The sequence below is a fragment of the Physeter macrocephalus genome, chromosome 11 (assembly GCF_002837175.3).
Source record: "Physeter macrocephalus isolate SW-GA chromosome 11, ASM283717v5, whole genome shotgun sequence".
NCBI classification, from domain to species: Eukaryota; Metazoa; Chordata; class Mammalia; order Artiodactyla; family Physeteridae; genus Physeter; species Physeter macrocephalus.
The window spans coordinates 132,072,273-132,090,579 of record NC_041224.1 but is presented as its reverse complement, the minus strand read 5'-3'; the positions used below and the strand labels follow the sequence as shown (position 1 = coordinate 132,090,579).

The following is an 18,307-nucleotide window of genomic DNA, read 5'->3' as shown; positions in this document are numbered from 1 at the left end:
TTCCCATAAGTATAAATTTTAGGTAAAATATTATCTGCAATAAATCTGTTAGGGTATTAAGGGTAAGAACTATCATTATTTTGACTGTATATTCTTTGAGGTGAAATACTTTTTTAAAAGTACTTAAAGTTCTTGATGATTTGTGAGTCTGTAAAATTAGAAATAACATAAATAGAAAACTAAAGAGTAAACATTTTATCTAAAATTAAAAGATATATTTTTCTAGGTATTATGATCACAAGAGATATGCTGCTAAGAAAACACAGAAGACTGTTGAAGCTGCTGAGAAGGTACTTAATATTTCTTAGAGTGAATGTTAATTGTTTTTCTCTGCTTTGTTAATTTAATGGACTTAATCATTTCTTCTCTTTAAATGAGGTTTTCAAATTCAGAAATACCTTTCAAACTTAATTTTGCTTTAAATGTGTGTATTTCCAGTATTTATTTTCTCCCCTAACCCTCTCTTCCCCAGGTCTCTATCTTAGTAATTTTCCCTTTTTTTGCTCAAGTTAAAAATGTTGGAGTCATCCTGGACTCTTCTCATAGCCAGTCAATCCTTTTAAATAAAAAATGAAGTCATTTCTCTCTGTTCAACATCTTCCGGTTTCTTCCCGTCTTACTCAAGACACCTTAAAGCCTGGATCAGGTAGGGAGGCCTATCTGCTTCCCTCTGATCACATCACCCACACTCCTCTTGTTACACACTGTTTCCACCTACAGTGGGATCTTAAGCTGTTCCTACATCAGTGGCCCATACTGCCTTCGCAGGGCCTTTGCACTTGCTCTTTCTGCCAAGAATGTTCTCCCCTCAGATTTTTCATGGTTTGATCCCCCTCATCATTCATGTGTCTACTTAAATAAGACCATCAGAAAGGCCTTTCTTGACCACTCTTAGTAAAAATAATACTACCTCAATCATTCCCTTTTTACTCTTGTTTTTCTTTTTTAAAAACACCCATCCCAACATATGTTTATCTGTCTTCCCTCTAGAATGTAGATTGCATGAAAGTAGGATCTTTATCTGTTTTATTCATTGCTGTGTCCCAGTCCCTAGAATATTGCCTGAAACATAGTCACATTAATATCTGTTAAATGAGTGGTCTTCATGACTTAGCTCTCTGTCTGCCTCTCCAACCTCATTTACCGTATGATCATACTTGCTGGTCAAGCTGGCCTTTTCCTTCTGCTTACAGTGCTCTTTGTATTCTTTGCCTTGATAATTCCATTAATCCTTCAGGCTTCAGCCTAAATGCCATTTCCTCAGAAATACTTTCTTTGACCATAATCAGCTATAAATTAGGTTCCCTTGTTATACTCTCATAGCATCCTTTGAAACATTTATCATGTTTATTTGATTAATTATGTGTTTTATATATGTCTCTTCTCCTAGACCCCAGTGGGGTAGGAAGTAGAAACTTTGTCTTGTTCATTGTTGTGTCTCTGACATCTAGCCCAAAGCCTATTACATGGTTACACTGAGTATATGGTAAACAAATGAACTCTTTTTCATTTGTAGGTCTTGAGCAGATATTTGTATACAAATCATTTTAATATTTAAGGCCAAATTTTTTTCATTTTATTACTTTTTAAAAAATAAACATTTATTTATGGCTGTGTTGGGTCGTCGTTGATGTTCTTTCTCTAGTTGTGGCGAGTGGGGGCTACTCTTCGTTGAGGTTTGTGGGCTTCTCATTGCGGTGGCTTCTCTTGTTGCAGAGCACGGGCTCTAGGCGCATGGGCTTCAGTAGTTGTGGTGTGGGCTCAGTAGTTGTGGTGTGGGCTCAGTAGTTGTGGCTCGCAGACTCTAGAGCACAGGCTCAGTAGTTGTGGTGCACAGGCTTAGTGGCTCCACAGCATGTGGGATCTTCCTGGACCAGGGATCGAACCCGTGTCCCCTGCATTGGCAGGCAGATTCTTGACCACTGCACCACCAAGAAAGACCCCATTTTATTACTTTCATGTGTGTATGGTGTGTGTGTGTGTATAGATAGTGCCATTTGTGACATTTAAAAACCCATTTCTTCCCGTCATTTACTTGGTGTTATTTAAGTAAATTTTCAACAGATTACTTAAAAACACTTTTCTTATAAATAGGCATTCAAATCAGCAGAGAAGAAAACAAAGCAAACCTTAAAAGAAGTCCAGACAGTTAGCTCTATTCAAAAAGCAAGAAAAGTGTATTGGTAAGTATTCTGCCTTTTTAAAATACATTTTTTTCTTTCTATCAAAATTATACATGCACATTATTTAGAAAATCAAGCAGTTCTACAAAGCTTGTTAAAAAACCAGTAACCCCGCAAACTTTTATCCCTACTCCTATTGCCTCCTCTCCCAAGGAAACTTTTAGCTCTTTTAGCTGAATCTTTTGGTATATACCTCCATTTCTCTTAGTAACATATTGCTGCTTCTTAATTTTTCTGTTTTACACTCTATTAATAACTTCCCACTATGGAAAGATGAAGATTTTATTCTTTCCATTTGTGCTCCATTACATACACACACATCACCTGGCTTCTCAATATACTTAGCAGCATAATTTTGTCAAGACTGATGTTCTGTGTTAACATTATTATGAATATTTAAGTTGTAATCAGAGCTGGATCATATAGTATTCTGTTTTCCTGCTCAGTATTTTATCTTCCCTGAAGTTAATAATTGTTTCATTTGCTTTCTTTTTATTTTTGTTCTTGTTATTAGTCATGTTCAAATTCGCTTCCAAGTGTGTTCAAACACATTGGAATTTTATCAGTATCATCTTCTTGCAGAAGTCTTTCCTGGAGCTTTTTGACCTACTTTGTTCTAGATTGGTTACTGTAAGCATTTTAAGACCTCCTTTTATTATTATCCTGGAACTTCTCTTTAACCTCTCTCTGTGTTGTATCTTCTGTCCTGAATCTCAAACTTCCTTTTTCTTTGGTTATGGACTATGTGCTCTAGAAGCTTCATGAGAAGGGGTATGTAGAAGGTAAAGTTTTTGAGGTGTCCAATGTATAAAAAAATTATTTTACTCATAACAGTTTGCATGGGTATAGAATTCTAATTTGAAAATATGTTTCCCTCAGACTTTTAAAAAGGCATTGTCCATTGTATTAACTTCCAGATTTGATCTTGAGTTTGCTGTCATTTTGATAGTTGCTATTTTAATAGGAAACTTGTTTTTGCCTTTCTGTAAGCTTCTATATCTTTTTTTTCCTCTCAGTTTTCCAAAATTTCACAGGAATATAGGTTGGTGACGATGTTTTTATCCATTATGCTGGATACTTTGTGGGCCTTTTAAATTGGAAACATGGTTTGGAGAAATTTTCTTGAACTATTTCTTAGAAAATTGCTTACCTTCTGTCTGGATTTTTGTTTTGTTTTCTTTTTCTTTCTTTCTAGAAGTCTCATGTTTTACATATGGGACCCCCCCCCCCTTAGCAGTCCTATTGCATTGCATTTTCTGTTTTTCAACTTTTCGTTCTATATTCTGAGACTTTCTCAACTTTATCTTTCAGTCCTTCCATTGAATTTTTTAATCTTTTATTTCTTCCCATCATGTTTTAATTTTAAGCTGTTTTTGGTTTTTTGAATGTTACTTTAAAAAAACTTACTGCTCTAGTTTCTTTATAACTGAGAATAGTTTTGATGTATTACATTTTATTTAGTATCCTTTTCTTGCAGGTCTGTCTTCTCCAAGTTTCTTTTTTCTATTTGTTGGTTTTGTCTCCAACGTTCACTTGTGTATGTCTGGTGATCCTTGACTGTCTACTCACTTTTTATAGCAGAACATTAAAATACTGATTGGAAGTTCTTTGTGGGTTGTTGGACTTGTAAAATGATCTTTGTGGGCCATCTGTGGAACTCTTGAAGTCTTTAGCTTTTTGGCTGGTCTCATTTCCCACAAAAGCTTCTTTCTCTTCTATCTGTAAAGTGAAAACCTGGCTATCACCATTTTGGGAGCTCGGTGGAAATAATAAGCTGGAGAGTCTTAGTATCCAATATTTCATACGTTTACTTAATTGCCCTATTTTACATATATTACCCCTACTTACAACTGTGATACATTTCCCCTAGTCCAGAGATCCTCTTTGTACCCTTTTTAGAGAATTAATTTCTGACTTTCTGTTAGAGTGTTGAAGGGGCAGTTACCACCATGTTCAGAGCTGGAAAGATCTAGGGAAGTGCTTACTTCTTGATCAGATTTTCAGCCAGTTCTTCTGTTTTTAAGCCTCATCTTAAACGCTATTTCTAGCAGTACCTGTGCTCTTTATGGGTCATACAGTGTAAGTCGACTTGTCTCTTGGCTTTTTGCACCGTCAGCTCAGGATTCAGCTTCTTGAGTCTGCTCACTTGTTCATTTATTTTCCAGCTTTCAAAATTTTGTTGCTTTTTTCTTTTCTTTTCTCTCTAACATCTCTATTGATGAATATGATAGACCTGTACTTTTCATTTCTCATAATGTTTTTGTTAACTGTTGGTACAAGGTTATATTATCTCATAAAACAAATTGGAAAATGTTCCTTTATCAATTGTCCTTAAATGTTGATGGAAGTCACCTGGAGTTTTCTTTATGGGAAAGTTTTTCATTACAGATTCAAATTCTTTAGTAGATAAAAGGACTACTCAGATTTTCTAGTTTTGGTTAGCAATGTTTTTCTAAGACTTTGTCTATTTTGTCCAAAGTTTGAAATTTATTGGCAAAAAGTTTATAATATTCCACTTAACTTTTTTTTTTTTTTTTGGCCACGCCACACGGCATGCGGGATCTTAATTCCCTGACCAGGGATCAGACCTGTTCCCTCTGCAGTGGAAGCATGGAGTCTTAACCACTAGACCACCAGGGAGGTCCCTCCACTTAAGTTTTTAACATCCCTAGAATCATTAATTACTTCTCCCTTTTCATTCAAGAATTATTTGTGCCTTCTCTCTTTCTTGATTAATCTGACCAGAGGATTTTCAGTAGTATTAATATCATTAAAGAACTAGTTTTTGACTATTGATCTCCAGTATTATATATGTGCTTTCTATTTTAATGATTATTTTCATCCTTCTACTTTTCTTTGGGATTTATTTGCATTTCCCTTTCTGATTTCTTGAGACAGAAGCTTAGTTCATTGATTTCCCCCTTCCCCCGGCCTCTTTTCTAATATATGTAAGGCAATAATTTCCCTCAGCATGGCTTTAACTGTATCTAAAAAGTTTTGTTGTTTAGTATTTTCATTATCTTTCATGTCAAGATATATTCTAATTTCCATGGTGATTTCTTCACTCATGCATTATTTAGAGGTATATGTATTACTTTCCAAACACATGGGGGTTTTTGGTTATCTTTTTGTTACTGATTTTTAGCTTAATTTGCATAAAAGAGGTGATATTCTGAATTATCTCAGTCATTTGGTGTTTGTTGTTGAAACTTGCTTTATGGCCCAGTCTATTTATGGACAGCTTTATTTATAAATGTTTCATATATAGTTGAAAAGAGTGTCTTTTCTACAGTTACTGAGTGCATTTCTCTAAATATCAGGTCATGTTTATCAATCATGTTGTTCAAATCTTTGGCACCTTTATAATTCTCTTTTTAATGCTTGTTTTCCCAGTTACTGAGAGAAGTGTGTTAAATATCATACAGTTTGGATTATCTGTTTCTCCTTTTACTTCTGAACTTTTGCTTTATATATGTGAGGCTATGTAATTAGGTGATACAAATATAGAACTGTTATATCATCTCAGTGAATTGAGCCTTTTATTAATTTTAATGAAATGTCCTTTTAACTTATATCTATTTCTTCCATCTGTGTGAGATGTTAAAACTGTATAAACTGTTTTTTGGTTAGTATTTGCATGGTATTATCTTTTTCCATCATTGTATTTCAACCTTTTTATATTCTTATATTTTAAAGGAGTAAATATCATTGTTTTTTCCCCAGTCTGACAGTCTTTGCATTTTACCTGGAGAATTGACTACATTTATATTTAATATAATTTCTGATATATTTGGGTTTAAATCTAACCATCTTACTACTAGCTTTCAATGTGTCTTATTCTGTGTTCTTTTTTGTCTTCCTTGTTGCTTTCTTTTGATTAGTTGGCTTTTTTTTTTTTTTTTTGGCCTGTTAGTTATGCATTCCTTGCTAGGATGATTACAAAATATATCCTTGATTTATCTTTCACATTCTTTTTGTCCTTGTGGGTTTATGTCTTTTTGCAAACCTCTTTACCATCAGTAGGGAAGTGGTTAAATCAGTATAGTACATCCATTCAGCAATGAAGAAAATACATTTTTAAGTGAAAAAAGAAAAAAAAATATGCAGAACAGCATTGTGTCTGAAGAAGAGAAAAAGTTTAGAATAAGCATTTTATTTTAACTTTTGTATGTATAAAGAAAGTCTGGAGAGGGATACAGGAAGAGGGATACTAAACTCTGGTTAGTAGTAGCTGTGGGAACTGAAGGGATGTAGGATCTCTCACTATACTTTTTTATGTAATTAAAACATTTTTTGAACCATGTATATGTATTACTCAATAAAAAATCAGATTAGGGCTTCCCTGGTGGCGCAGTGGTTGGGAGTCCGCCTGCCGATGCAGGAGACGCGGGTTCGTGCCCCGGTCCGGGAGGATCCCACGTGCCGCGGAGCGGCTGGGCCCGTGAGCCATGGCCGCTGAGCCTGCGCGTCCGGAGCCTGTGCTCCGCAATGGGAGAGGCCACGGCAGTGAGAGGCCCGCGTACCGCAAAAAAAAAAAAAAAAAAAAAATCAGATTAGAAAATAGGAATAGAGTCCTTTTGCTATTATATTTTGGGAGCTATGAGGAAGTTTCATTTAATGCCTGTGCTCAATCTATCATCTTTAACCAGAAATTTTAAAATTCTAGGTTAAATCATAAAAAAATTGTCTTGTGAGTCATATGTAAAATAGGAAATATTTATGTTCATCTCATTTTCTAAATGTCATACAAATATACACTCTTTACTTTTTATCGTGGTGGTATGTATTAATCATGAAAACCCAAGTTAATTTGTTTCTTGAGAAAAGTTATAATTTTACACTTCTGACAGCAATTTTTGGTTCTTAGTATTTTTTTAAACTGTAAAGAATATCATATATGTAAACATTCAGTTGATTAATTGAGGACAGAATGGGGAAACAACTTTTCTTTCTCATCAGTTGTCCCAAACCTATCCAGTGCCCCACTGAAAGAAAGCTAAACCTAGGGACCATGTGACATTTTATGGTTTTGCTTTCTGTAATTCATTGTTATGACGTCAGTTTAAGAAGGCTGTCTATATGGGAGGGAGATAAAGAGAGAACATATTTTTTTAAACATAAAATTTAATTGTTTTCTACTGAGACTGTCTTAAGAATATCCTAGGGCAATTTGTATTGCAAGTTTTCAGTAAAATTCAGCTTGATGTCTTAAGAAATTAAGCCATCAAGTTGTCTTAACCTTCACAGATAGGAGAGCTTTCTGTTTTATTTTGTTTGTTAAAAGGGTGTGAATTCAGACAACTATGAAGGGAAAGAAATGTTAACTTTTTTCTTTAAAATTTGGTAGGTTTGAGAAATTCCTCTGGTTCATTAGCTCAGAGAACTATCTAATTATTGGTGGACGAGATCAGCAACAGAATGAAGTAATTGTGAAAAGATACTTGACACCAGGTAGGTAAGATTAAAATTCTGAAGAATTTTCTTTTAAGTAACTGGATCGGTTATCTCAATATTAGATGTAGATTTTTATCTTGTACTCCTTTGTTTCACAGATTTAATTGGTAGAAAGAATTTCATGGTTTATGGTTTGTTGAATATGTGCTTTGATACTTGATTCACATTTTAAGTGAATATCACTAAAATAGTAATGCCGAGCTAATCTGTAGTATTAGATTTTTGATTTTCTACTGCATTAAGAAAATAGCTTTCAATCCTCCAAAGTCATTGTAGATCAGATTTTTAAAAGCTTAATTTTTCAGTGCTGAACCTTGTGACCGTTTTTCACTTTTAGAAGTAGGACTTAAGTGCTGTGTTGTAAGGCCTCTCATTTGTTTTTGTTTGCTGATAACTACCACTTCACTGTGGCTGAACCCTCAGTGTGGGTATCAGAAATCAATAATCAGTATCAGAGCTAATCTGATGTCCTTTGAGGATCCAGAACCAGGAAAGAAAGCAACAGGGTTAGGTTACGTGGTACCCAGGGCTTGGTCTCTGTCTTCTCTAACTTTGTTCCTTGTGAGCTGAGCCTTTCATGGAACTGTGTATGGGCTTTGCTCTTCTTTGAGTTTCAAATCCCAGATGAACTATCCATGGCAAACAATGACTGCTCATTTTTTCTGTTAGAAACCATGCACTTTACTTTTCCCTAGTTGACCATTCATTCCTGCATTCATCTGTTTGCTCATTTATTCATTTGTTGCTATCACACACTTCAGAGTAAAACTAGAAGTCCTCATTGTGGCTTACAAGGCTCCTGACTTCTTCTCTAGCCTCATTTCTTACTTTCCTTCAGTCTGGCTTCCTGGCTGTTTGTCACATTTGTCAACCATCTATGGTCCTCGGGACCTTTGCACTTGCTAGGATGACTCATCTCTATGTGTGTCTCACCCATCATCAGGCTAGCCTGGGCTTGCTTATATGGTAACTCAGCAAGTTTCTGAGAGAAAAAGAGGAAGCATACAGCACCTCTCAAGGCCTAGACTGGGAACTGGCATTTGGTCACATCTGCCACATTCTGCTGGCCAAGACAGGTCAAGGGGTCAGCCCACATTTGAGGCATGGGGAAGTGGACTCTACCTCTTGATGGGAGAAGCTTCAAGGTCATAGAGCAAAGAGGTGTGGATAGAGGGAGAGAAAAGAACTGTGACCATTTTTGTAATTTGCCTTATTAGCATTGCTTTCCTCTGAGGAGGCCTATGAGAAATCTTCCAGGGGTGGGAGATAGACTTTTCTTTATGTTTTCTTATACCTTTTGGATTTTGAACCCATTAAACAATAAGTAAATAAACAATTTCAACTTAAAAACAAAGAAACAGGACTTAAAATATTATTTCATATTTGTTTTAAAGGGGACATTTATGTACATGCTGACCTTCATGGAGCAACTAGCTGTGTAATTAAGAATCCAACAGGTAATATATTTCTCTCTATTATTCATAACTTTAATTCTTTTGTTCAAAATATTTTTAGTATAAGAGAAAAATCAATAATACAGATAAAGAAGGACACTTAATAATGATAAAAGTGTCAATCCATCAATAAGATGTAACAGTTATAAACATAAATGCATCTGTAACTTCCCTGGTGGTGCAGTGGTTAAGAATCCGCCTGCCAGTACAGGGGACATGGGTTCGAGCCCTGGTCCAGGAAGATCCCACATGCCGCGGAGCAACTAAGCCCATGCACCACAACTACTGAGCCCGTGCTCTAGAGCGTGCGAGCCACAACTACCAAGTCCATGTGCCACAACTACTGAAGCCTGCATGCCTAGAGCCTGTGCTCTGCAACAAGAGGAGCCACTGGAATGAGAAGCCCACGCACCACAATGAAGAGTAGCCCCTGCTCGCACAACTAGAGAAGGCCTGCATGCAGCAATGAAGACCCAACACAGCCAAAAATAAATAAATAAATGAATTTATAAAATAATAAATAAACAAACATATATGCATCCAACAACAGAGCCATAGAATACATGAAGCAAAATCTGACAGAATTGAAGGGAGAAACAGACAATTTAATAACAATAGTTCAAGACATCAATACCTAACTTTCAATCATGGATAGAATAACTAGCTATAAGATCAACAAGGAAATAGAAGACTTGAACAACACTCAAGTTACCTAGATTCTACACATATCTCTAGTACACTCTACCTCACAACACTAGATTACTCATTCTTCTCAAGTGCACATGGAACATTCTCCAGGGTGGACCCTATGATAGTCTATAAAATAAGTCTCAGTTAATTTAAAACTAATGAATCATATAAAGTAAATTTTCTGACCATAATGGAGTGAAATTAGAAACCACTAATAGAAGAAAATTTAGAAAATTCACAAATGTGTGGAAATAAACAACACACTCATAAATAACCAGTGGATCAAAGAGGAAATCACAGGGGGTGTTAGAAAATACTTTGAGATGAATGAAATGCAAACAAATTTATTGAGACTTATGAGATGCAACCAAGGCAGTGCTCAGAGAGAGATTTATAGCTGTACTACCTATAATAAAAAAGAGGAATGATTTGAAATCAATAACAAAACTGTACACATTAAGATTTAGAAAAAGAAAAGCAGATAACCCATAGTAAGGAAAGGAAGGGAAATGGTAAAGATTAGAGTGGAAATAAACAAAACAGAGAATAGAAAGACAGTAGAGAAAAATCAACAAAACCAAAGTTAGGTCTTGGAAAAGATTGATAAAACTGATAAACCTTTAGCTAGACTAACCAAAACAATAAGATTCAAATTCCTAAAATCTACAGAACTTTTAAAGAAGACTGAGCATCAGTCCTTCATAGACTTCCAAAAGATAGAAGAGAGAGGCACTTTCTAACTCATTCTATAGGGCTGGTATTACCCTAATAACAAAACCAGACGAAGATATCACAGGAAAGAAAACTACAGACCAATATCATTTATGAATATAGACACAAAAATCCGCAACAAAATATTAGGAAACTGAATCCAGCAGCATATTACAAGGATTATACACATGATAAAGTGGGATTTATTCCCAGGAATGCAAAGTTGGTTTAACATATGAAAATTAATGTAATACAGTGTATTAGTAAAATAAAGGGCAAAAACCACATGATGATCTCAATTGATGCAGAAAAAGCCTTTGGTAATAATCCAGTACTCATCTGTGATAAAAACACTCAACAAACTAAGAATAGATGGAAACTTCCTCAAGTTGGTAAAGAACATCTATGAAAAACTCCACAGCTAAAAATCATGCTTAATGGTGAAAGTCTGAGAGCTTTTCCCCCAAGATCAGGAACAAGATAAGCACATCTGTTCTTGCCGCACTTTTACTCAACATTGTACGGAGGTTCTAAGTAGGCCATTAGGCAATAAAAAGTTTAAAATATCCAAATTGGTAAGGGACAGATAAAACTATCTCTTGTTTGCAGATGACATAATCTTATATATTTAAACCTTAAGCAATCTACTAAAAATTATTAGTTAGTAAACAAGTTCAGCAACGTCTTGGATATAAGGTCAATATATAAAAGTCAGTTATATTTTTATATACTAGCAATGAGCAATATTAAAAGGAAATTAATAAAACATCCACTTATAACAGCATTACAAAAGAATAAAATATTTAGTAATAAATTTACCAAAAAGAAATGCAAGACATACACACTGAACTACAAAACATCATTGAAAGAAATTAAAGAAGACCTAAATAAAGGGGAACACTTCCAGTGTTTATGAATTAGAAGTCTTAATATTGTTCTGACGGCAGTACTTCCCACATTAATCTACAGATATGTGCAGTTCCTCTCAAAATTCCAGCTGCCTGTTTTTGCGGAGATGGACAAAGCTCATACTAAAATTCATGTGGAAATGCAGAGTACCCAGATTAGCCAAATCATTCTTGAAAACGGAGAACAAAATTGGAGGACTCACACTTCCTGATTTCAAAACCTCCTGCAAAACAACAGTCAGTGTGGTATCAGGACAGTGTGGTATTGGTGTGAGGATGGACTGATAGATTAATGAAGAGAATTGAGATTCCTTGTTTATGGTCAGTTGATTTTCAGCAAGGGTGCCAAGGCCATTCAGTGGGGATAGAATAATTTTTTCAACAAATAGGACTGATGCAACTAATATCCATGTGCCAAAGAATGAAGTTAGACCCCTGCTTCATACCATTTATAAAAATTAAATGCATCAAAGACCTAAATTTAAGAGCTAAAATTATAAGACTGTTAGAAGAAAATAAGATGTAAAACTTCATAATCTTGGATCAGGAAGTCATTTTTTAGATATGACACCAAAAGCATAAGCAACCGAAGAAAAAATCAGACTTAAACAAAATTAAAACTAATTCAGAGGACTCTATCAAGAAAGTGAAAAGACAATCCACAGAATGGGAGGAAATATTTGCTAGTCATTTATCTGATAAAGGACCAATATCCAAAGAACTCTAGAACTCTTCTGACTCAACAATAGAAAGGCAATTTTAAAATGAACAAAATTTTTTAAATGTGAAATAGACATTTCTCCAAAGATATACAAAAGGCCAACAAGCACATGATAAGATGCTCAGCATCATTTGTCCATTAGGGAAATGCAAATCAAAACCACAGAGAAATACCACTTAACACCCACAAGTATAGTTGAAATAAAAAAACAGACAGTGGGAATTCCCTGGCGGTCCAGTGGTTAGGACTCCACACTGTCACTGCCGAGGGCTCAGGTTCAGTCCCTGGTCGGGGAACTAAAATTCCACAAGCCGCACAGGGCGGCCAGAAAAAACAAAAAACAAGAAAACAAACAGTAACATGTTGGTGAGGTTGTGGAGAGATTGGAACCCTTATACACTGCAGGTGGGAATGGACAATGATCTAGCTGCTATAGGAAATAGTTTCATAGTTTCTGAAAAAGTTAAACATAGATTTTACCATGTGACCCAGCAATTCCATTTCTAGGTATTCCAAGATAACTGAAAACATATGTCCAAACTTATTTGCAGATATTCATAATAGCATTATAATAGCCAAGAAATGGAAACAACCTGTATGTTGATCCATTGATTAATAAACAAAATGTGGTATATCCATATAATAGAATATTATTCAGACTTAAAAAGAAATGAAGTACTGACATATGCTCTCACATGAATGAACCTTGAAAACATGCTAAGTGAAAGAAGCCAGGTATGTATGATTCCATGTATATGAAATTCCGAAATAGGCAAATCTGTAGAGACAGAAAGTAGATTAGTGATTGCCAGCGGCTGGGAAAATGAAGAGTGACTATTAATAGATATAGGATTTCTTTTGGGGATGATGAAAATGTTCTGAAATTAATGGTAATGATTGCATAGCTTTATGACTATACTAAAACCCACTGAATTGTATACTTTAAAAGAGTGAATTTTATGGTATGTGAATTATATCCCAATTTTAAAATATTTGAATTCTTACTGTAGGGGTATATTAATATGCTCTTCATTTTGACAAATTGGGCAATATATAGTAATTCTGGAAGTCTTCAACCTTTGAATAGATTTTTCTAAATTATCCTTTCTGGAATGAAGTTAGAATTACTGATGAAAGTGAGGATATTTCTTCTCTGACTTGTTTTATTTACTTAGACCATTTAAAAACCTGCTGTGTAAGTACATTTTAAAAAAAATTTATTTTATTTATTTATTTTTGGCTGCATTGGGTCTTTGTTGCTGTGCGCGGGCTTTCTCTAGTTGCGCCGAGCGGGGGCTACTCTTCACTGCAGTGCGCGGGCTTCTCATTGTGGTGGCTTCTCTTGTTGTGGAGCACGGGCTCTAGGCGTGTGGGATTCAGTAGTTCTGGCACACAGGCTCAGTAGTTGTGGCTTGCAGGCTCTAGAGCGCAGGCTCATTAGTTGTGGCTCATGGGCTTAGTTCCTCCGTGGCATGTGGGATCTTCCCAGACCAGGGATCAAACCCGTGTTCCCTGCATTGGCAGGCAGATTCTTAACCACTGCACCACCAGGGAAGCCCTGTAAATACATTTTTAATAAAAATAGTAACTTCTTGTAATACTGAAATTAAAGTGTGGTATTATTATTTACAATATAATAGGAGTGAACCTGTTATGCTGCATGTGGTTTCCGTGTCTTGCTCTAGAAAGTCTGTACTTTGGTACTGAAGCATTGTAGTATTGTTATTACAGGAGAACCAATTCCCCCTCGGACCTTGACTGAAGCTGGCACAATGGCACTTTGCTACAGTGCTGCTTGGGATGCACGAGTTATCACTAGTGCTTGGTGGGTGTACCATCATCAGGTAATAAGGGCTGTGGTCCTTTTTCTTAATTTAGTAAGAGCAACTGTGTTCCAAATTGTGAGGATATAGAATTGAACAAGGCAGACAAAGTACCTTGTGATGGAGTTGACATTTTGGTGTTGAAAAATAGATACGTAGTGGCAGGTAACAAAGTTTATTTTTAAAGCAGAGTATGGGGATAGAGAGTGATAGAGGCTACCATTTTGAATGTAGTGTCAGGGAAGTCCTTTCTGGAAAGGTAAGATTTGAGAGTGATCCATGTAATTATATGGGATAAAGACTGTTCCAGTTATGACTGGCCTTCTGACCTAAAAAGTCTTTCTCCTGTTCACCTTTGTTGAAATTTTCTGAATTCTCTTTGGCCCTTCCTGTAAAGTAGGTATATCCAGTGGTTTTTTCTATACACTTGGTTTTAGTAATTGTCCTTCTTTGTGGTTAATGCTATTTTTTTGATGATACTTCATTCCATATATGACTTCACATTGCTATTCATTTCATGTTCTCAAGAATTATAATTGATAATGCTAAACTTTTACAAAGTCTTAAAGCTATACAGCAAGGTTAAAAGAGTTCAATACTATTATCCTCAGATTTAGTTTCATTTTATATCTGTTTATATTTATTATTTTCTGCTACATTGTGATATTGTGTCCTTAGGAAATTAATATCACTTCTGGGATTATATTTTCTGCCTTGGTACTATTATAAAAGTGGCTTTAAATCTTTTATGAATAGGTTTTTTTAGTGTGCTTTTAATCCCTTGCATAACTATTACTAGTAAAGATACTCTCAGATTTGGGTGTTTCACAGATGTGTAAAATTTTTTTAAATTGTGGAGTTATATTGCTCACTTCCTATTTTGCCAAATTAGAAGATATTTTAAAAAATATGCTATTATTTTTATTTACTAAGATGAAAGGTTATTTCATTACCAAATTTAAAAAAAAGTATCTCAGGAAAGGATTTATTGTAATAAATATAGTAAATATAGTTTTATACCTTTATGATGAGCTTATTAAACTATCCTTGTTTTTCTTATTACGTCTCACATTAGAGGAAATGTGGATCAGTTGTGGTTCTAGTCCATGGCATTTGAAAATGATTGATGTAGTGTATCCTTCATTATTTCTTTTCTTTGTTACGGACAAAGATATATATGTCTGTCTTTGAAGAGATAGCCCTTCAGTGTTAAGAATTTTTGCTAAATTATAAACTTTTCAGGACATAGTACTGTTTACTTCAATATGGCTTTACTTTCTCAGGTGAAAATTTAAAAAACGTATTTCTTAAGACAAGAGTATAATGTATTATTGTATTCCTCAGGTGTCTAAAACAGCACCAACTGGAGAATATTTGACAACAGGAAGCTTCATGATAAGAGGTAATGACTTGCCAGTGGATTATGAAGACAGGTTTGAGGACCATCTACTAATATTCTCAGAACAGAAACTAATTTTTCTGACTTCATATATGAAGTCTGTTATTAAATAAGGAAAATTTTGCTGTGGTGTGGCAAATTTAGCATTTGACATGTCATCTCCATATATATTTTTATTGATGACGGTGTACTTTCATATCGTTTACATTTGTAAGGGTAAGAAAGTATAGCATGACCTTTTTTCTAAAAATAGATTATTCAGGATCTGACTAACCCAGATGATGAGAGCAAGCATTCATATTGTTTCTTTCTTAATTCCTGTTCCTATACATAATGCCAAATTCTGTAAATGGGAAATGTTCCTTCATGACAGAGAAAAGACAGAACAATTGTGACCATTGTGGCAGATATCTTACAAGCATAAAATGGAGAAAACAGTATTTTTAAAACATTTATGTACATTATCTTTTGTAGGAAAAAAGAATTTCCTTCCTCCCTCACATCTAATGATGGGGTTTAGCTTCCTCTTTAAGGTACTCTTCAGCTTCTTCATTATTTTTTTCCTGATTTTCATTAGTCTTAACCTAAAGTTCCACCAGTGAAACGAACTGTTTCCATAGGTAGATGAGTCTTGCATTTGGAGACATCGGGGTGAACGAAAAGTCAGAGTGCAGGATGAAGACATGGAGACACTGGCGATTTGCACAAGTGAACTCATATCAGAAGAAATGGAACAACTAGGTAGTTTACACATTTTAATAAAGTAGCTTATAATGTTTTCTGTTGTCTAGTTTTGCTTCTAAATTCTTACTTAGAAGATCATCTCTTTTGGGGTAATTAAAATTTCCAAAAAACCCCCAACTTGCTGTCAACTTTATTGAATTTTGGTTTTGGAAATGTTAAACATACTTATTCTAGTGAATTATAAAGTGTTTAATTGGATCCATAACTAATACTTGAATATATGTTTATATTATAAAACTTCCCCAGTATTTAATGAGTAGTACATAAATGTGTTTAACAGAGATAGACTCCGGTATATATACATGAGCATTTACTTTTGGGTTTAGGAATTAGAAGCAATACAAAGATGAGTTTATAACAAGTACAATTTCTTATGAGAATTTAGCTTGATTTAATAATGTATTTGCTTCAAGTAGAGAGCAGCTGTGGTTGCTGAAATAAATTTGCCTACCTATCTAAAGGAACTAGGGAATGTATGCCCTCTAAGTTATTTTTACATTTCCTAGTCATTCCTTTTTAGGAGTAATATTTCATTGTTTCACTTACAACTGCTGTTGTACATGATTCTATTTTTTTGAATTTTCACCATGTTCGTGACATGTATACTTTATTTACATTATTTTTATTTGTTGTTTTTGTTTTTGTTTTTGTTTTTTGCTGTACGCGGGCCTCTCACTGCTGTGGCCTCTCCCGTTGCGGAGCACAGGCTCCGGATGCTCAGGCTCAGCAGCCATGGCTCATGGGCCTAGCCGCTCCGTGGCATGTGGGATCTTCCCAGACTGGGGCATGAACGCATATCCCCTGCATCGGCAGGTGGACTCTCAACCACTGCACCACCAGGGAAGCCCTACATTATTTTTTATTGAATTCTCACAACCATCCTTGTCAGATGGTTGGTGGCATCTTATTTTATAGGTGAGGTAGTAACTAGACCATAATATTACTACTAGACGGTGTTCCTTTCGCAAAAGTGTGCACACTTGCTGTGTGCCAGTTATGTAACTTGTTTTATCTCATTTCAGTTCTCATGTGCAAATTATAATAAAAGTGGCAGAATTTATGTAACTACTTCTATTTTCCTCCTTTTTGGAAATACTTAACAAAGACAAGCGATAGTTTTCATTGTGGAAATGGTCGCAATGTCTAAGAAATTTATTGTAGTAAAGGATCTTGAAGATAATTTATTCCAGACAATTCCTGATACAGAGTATCCTTTTGTCTAAGTCAGAGTAACCTTTGGGGAAGATCAGGCATTTTTCTGGTGATCTTTTGGAGAAAGGGAGTGAATTGAATATTTTTATGAAGTTTTCAAGGAAATCGTCTAACTTTGTTGTGGTGATAGCACTCTGACTTTCCTTATGGTAATTCAACAGATGGAGATGACAGTAGCAGTGAAGAAGATAAAGAGGAATTACAGGAAACTCCTGTGGAAGTGGAACTTGTGACTCAGGTTGACCAAGGGGATATTACTATTCAGAGTGGTGGTCATGAGCTAAATGAATTAATTCAGGAAGAAAGCTCTGAAGATGAAGGAGAATCTGAGGAGGGGGTAAAACATCAGGAACCTGTTGGTGAAATGAAGGATGAAGGGGAAGAGACATTACATTATCCTGATACTTCCATTGACTTGTCCCACCTTCAATCCCAAAGGTAATTTAAAAACTGTAATTTTAAGTTTTATTTTGTAAGCTGGGAGTGATGAAGAGTTAATCCTTATACAAATAATACCAAGATTGACTTCAGTGCTTTTACCCTCCATTGTCCTACGAGCTTACTATCTTTTCACCATTTGATAGGGGGGTAGATCTCTGTTAAGAAATTCCCAGGACCCAGGGTAGAAAAACACAATATATAAAAAAGTGGCCAAACTAGGTCAAAATAGAAACAAGTAAATGGTTATAAATGCTAATAATAAAAGCAGTTACATTAAAAAAAAAAAGGTGTCTTAGTCTTTAATGTCTTACTGATCACCAGGTAAACAATACCATAGCTATAAAAGCTTTATTATTGGAGTAGTTAGGAAAGGCTTAGGAGTCAGACCAGTATTGAATCTTTGAGTATGTCCTTGGGCAGGTGACTCTATGTCTAAGCTTCAGTTTTCTTCTTGGTGAAAAGAGAATGGTACCCCCTTCATAGGGGTGGTTTTTGTTTTTTTTTTTTGCGGTACACGGGCCTCTCACTGTGGTGGCCTCTCCCGTTGCGGAGCGCAGGCTCCGGACG

General features: G+C 35.3%; 1 protein-coding gene across 1 annotated transcript in view; it reads left to right on the top strand.

Moving 5' to 3' along the window:
• The window catches only part of NEMF (nuclear export mediator factor), a 53,190-nt gene that overhangs the window by 22,633 nt on the left and 12,250 nt on the right, over positions 1-18,307 (top strand). Inside the window, exons 15-23 of the mRNA XM_007105711.4 lie at positions 227-290; positions 2,095-2,183; positions 7,531-7,634; positions 9,032-9,094; positions 13,853-13,965; positions 15,289-15,346; positions 15,818-15,876; positions 15,964-16,084; positions 17,461-17,737. Of these exons, the coding sequence (XP_007105773.2) occupies positions 227-290; positions 2,095-2,183; positions 7,531-7,634; positions 9,032-9,094; positions 13,853-13,965; positions 15,289-15,346; positions 15,818-15,876; positions 15,964-16,084; positions 17,461-17,737 (948 nt within the window). The remainder of the gene's footprint in view (positions 1-226; positions 291-2,094; positions 2,184-7,530; positions 7,635-9,031; positions 9,095-13,852; positions 13,966-15,288; positions 15,347-15,817; positions 15,877-15,963; positions 16,085-17,460; positions 17,738-18,307) is intronic.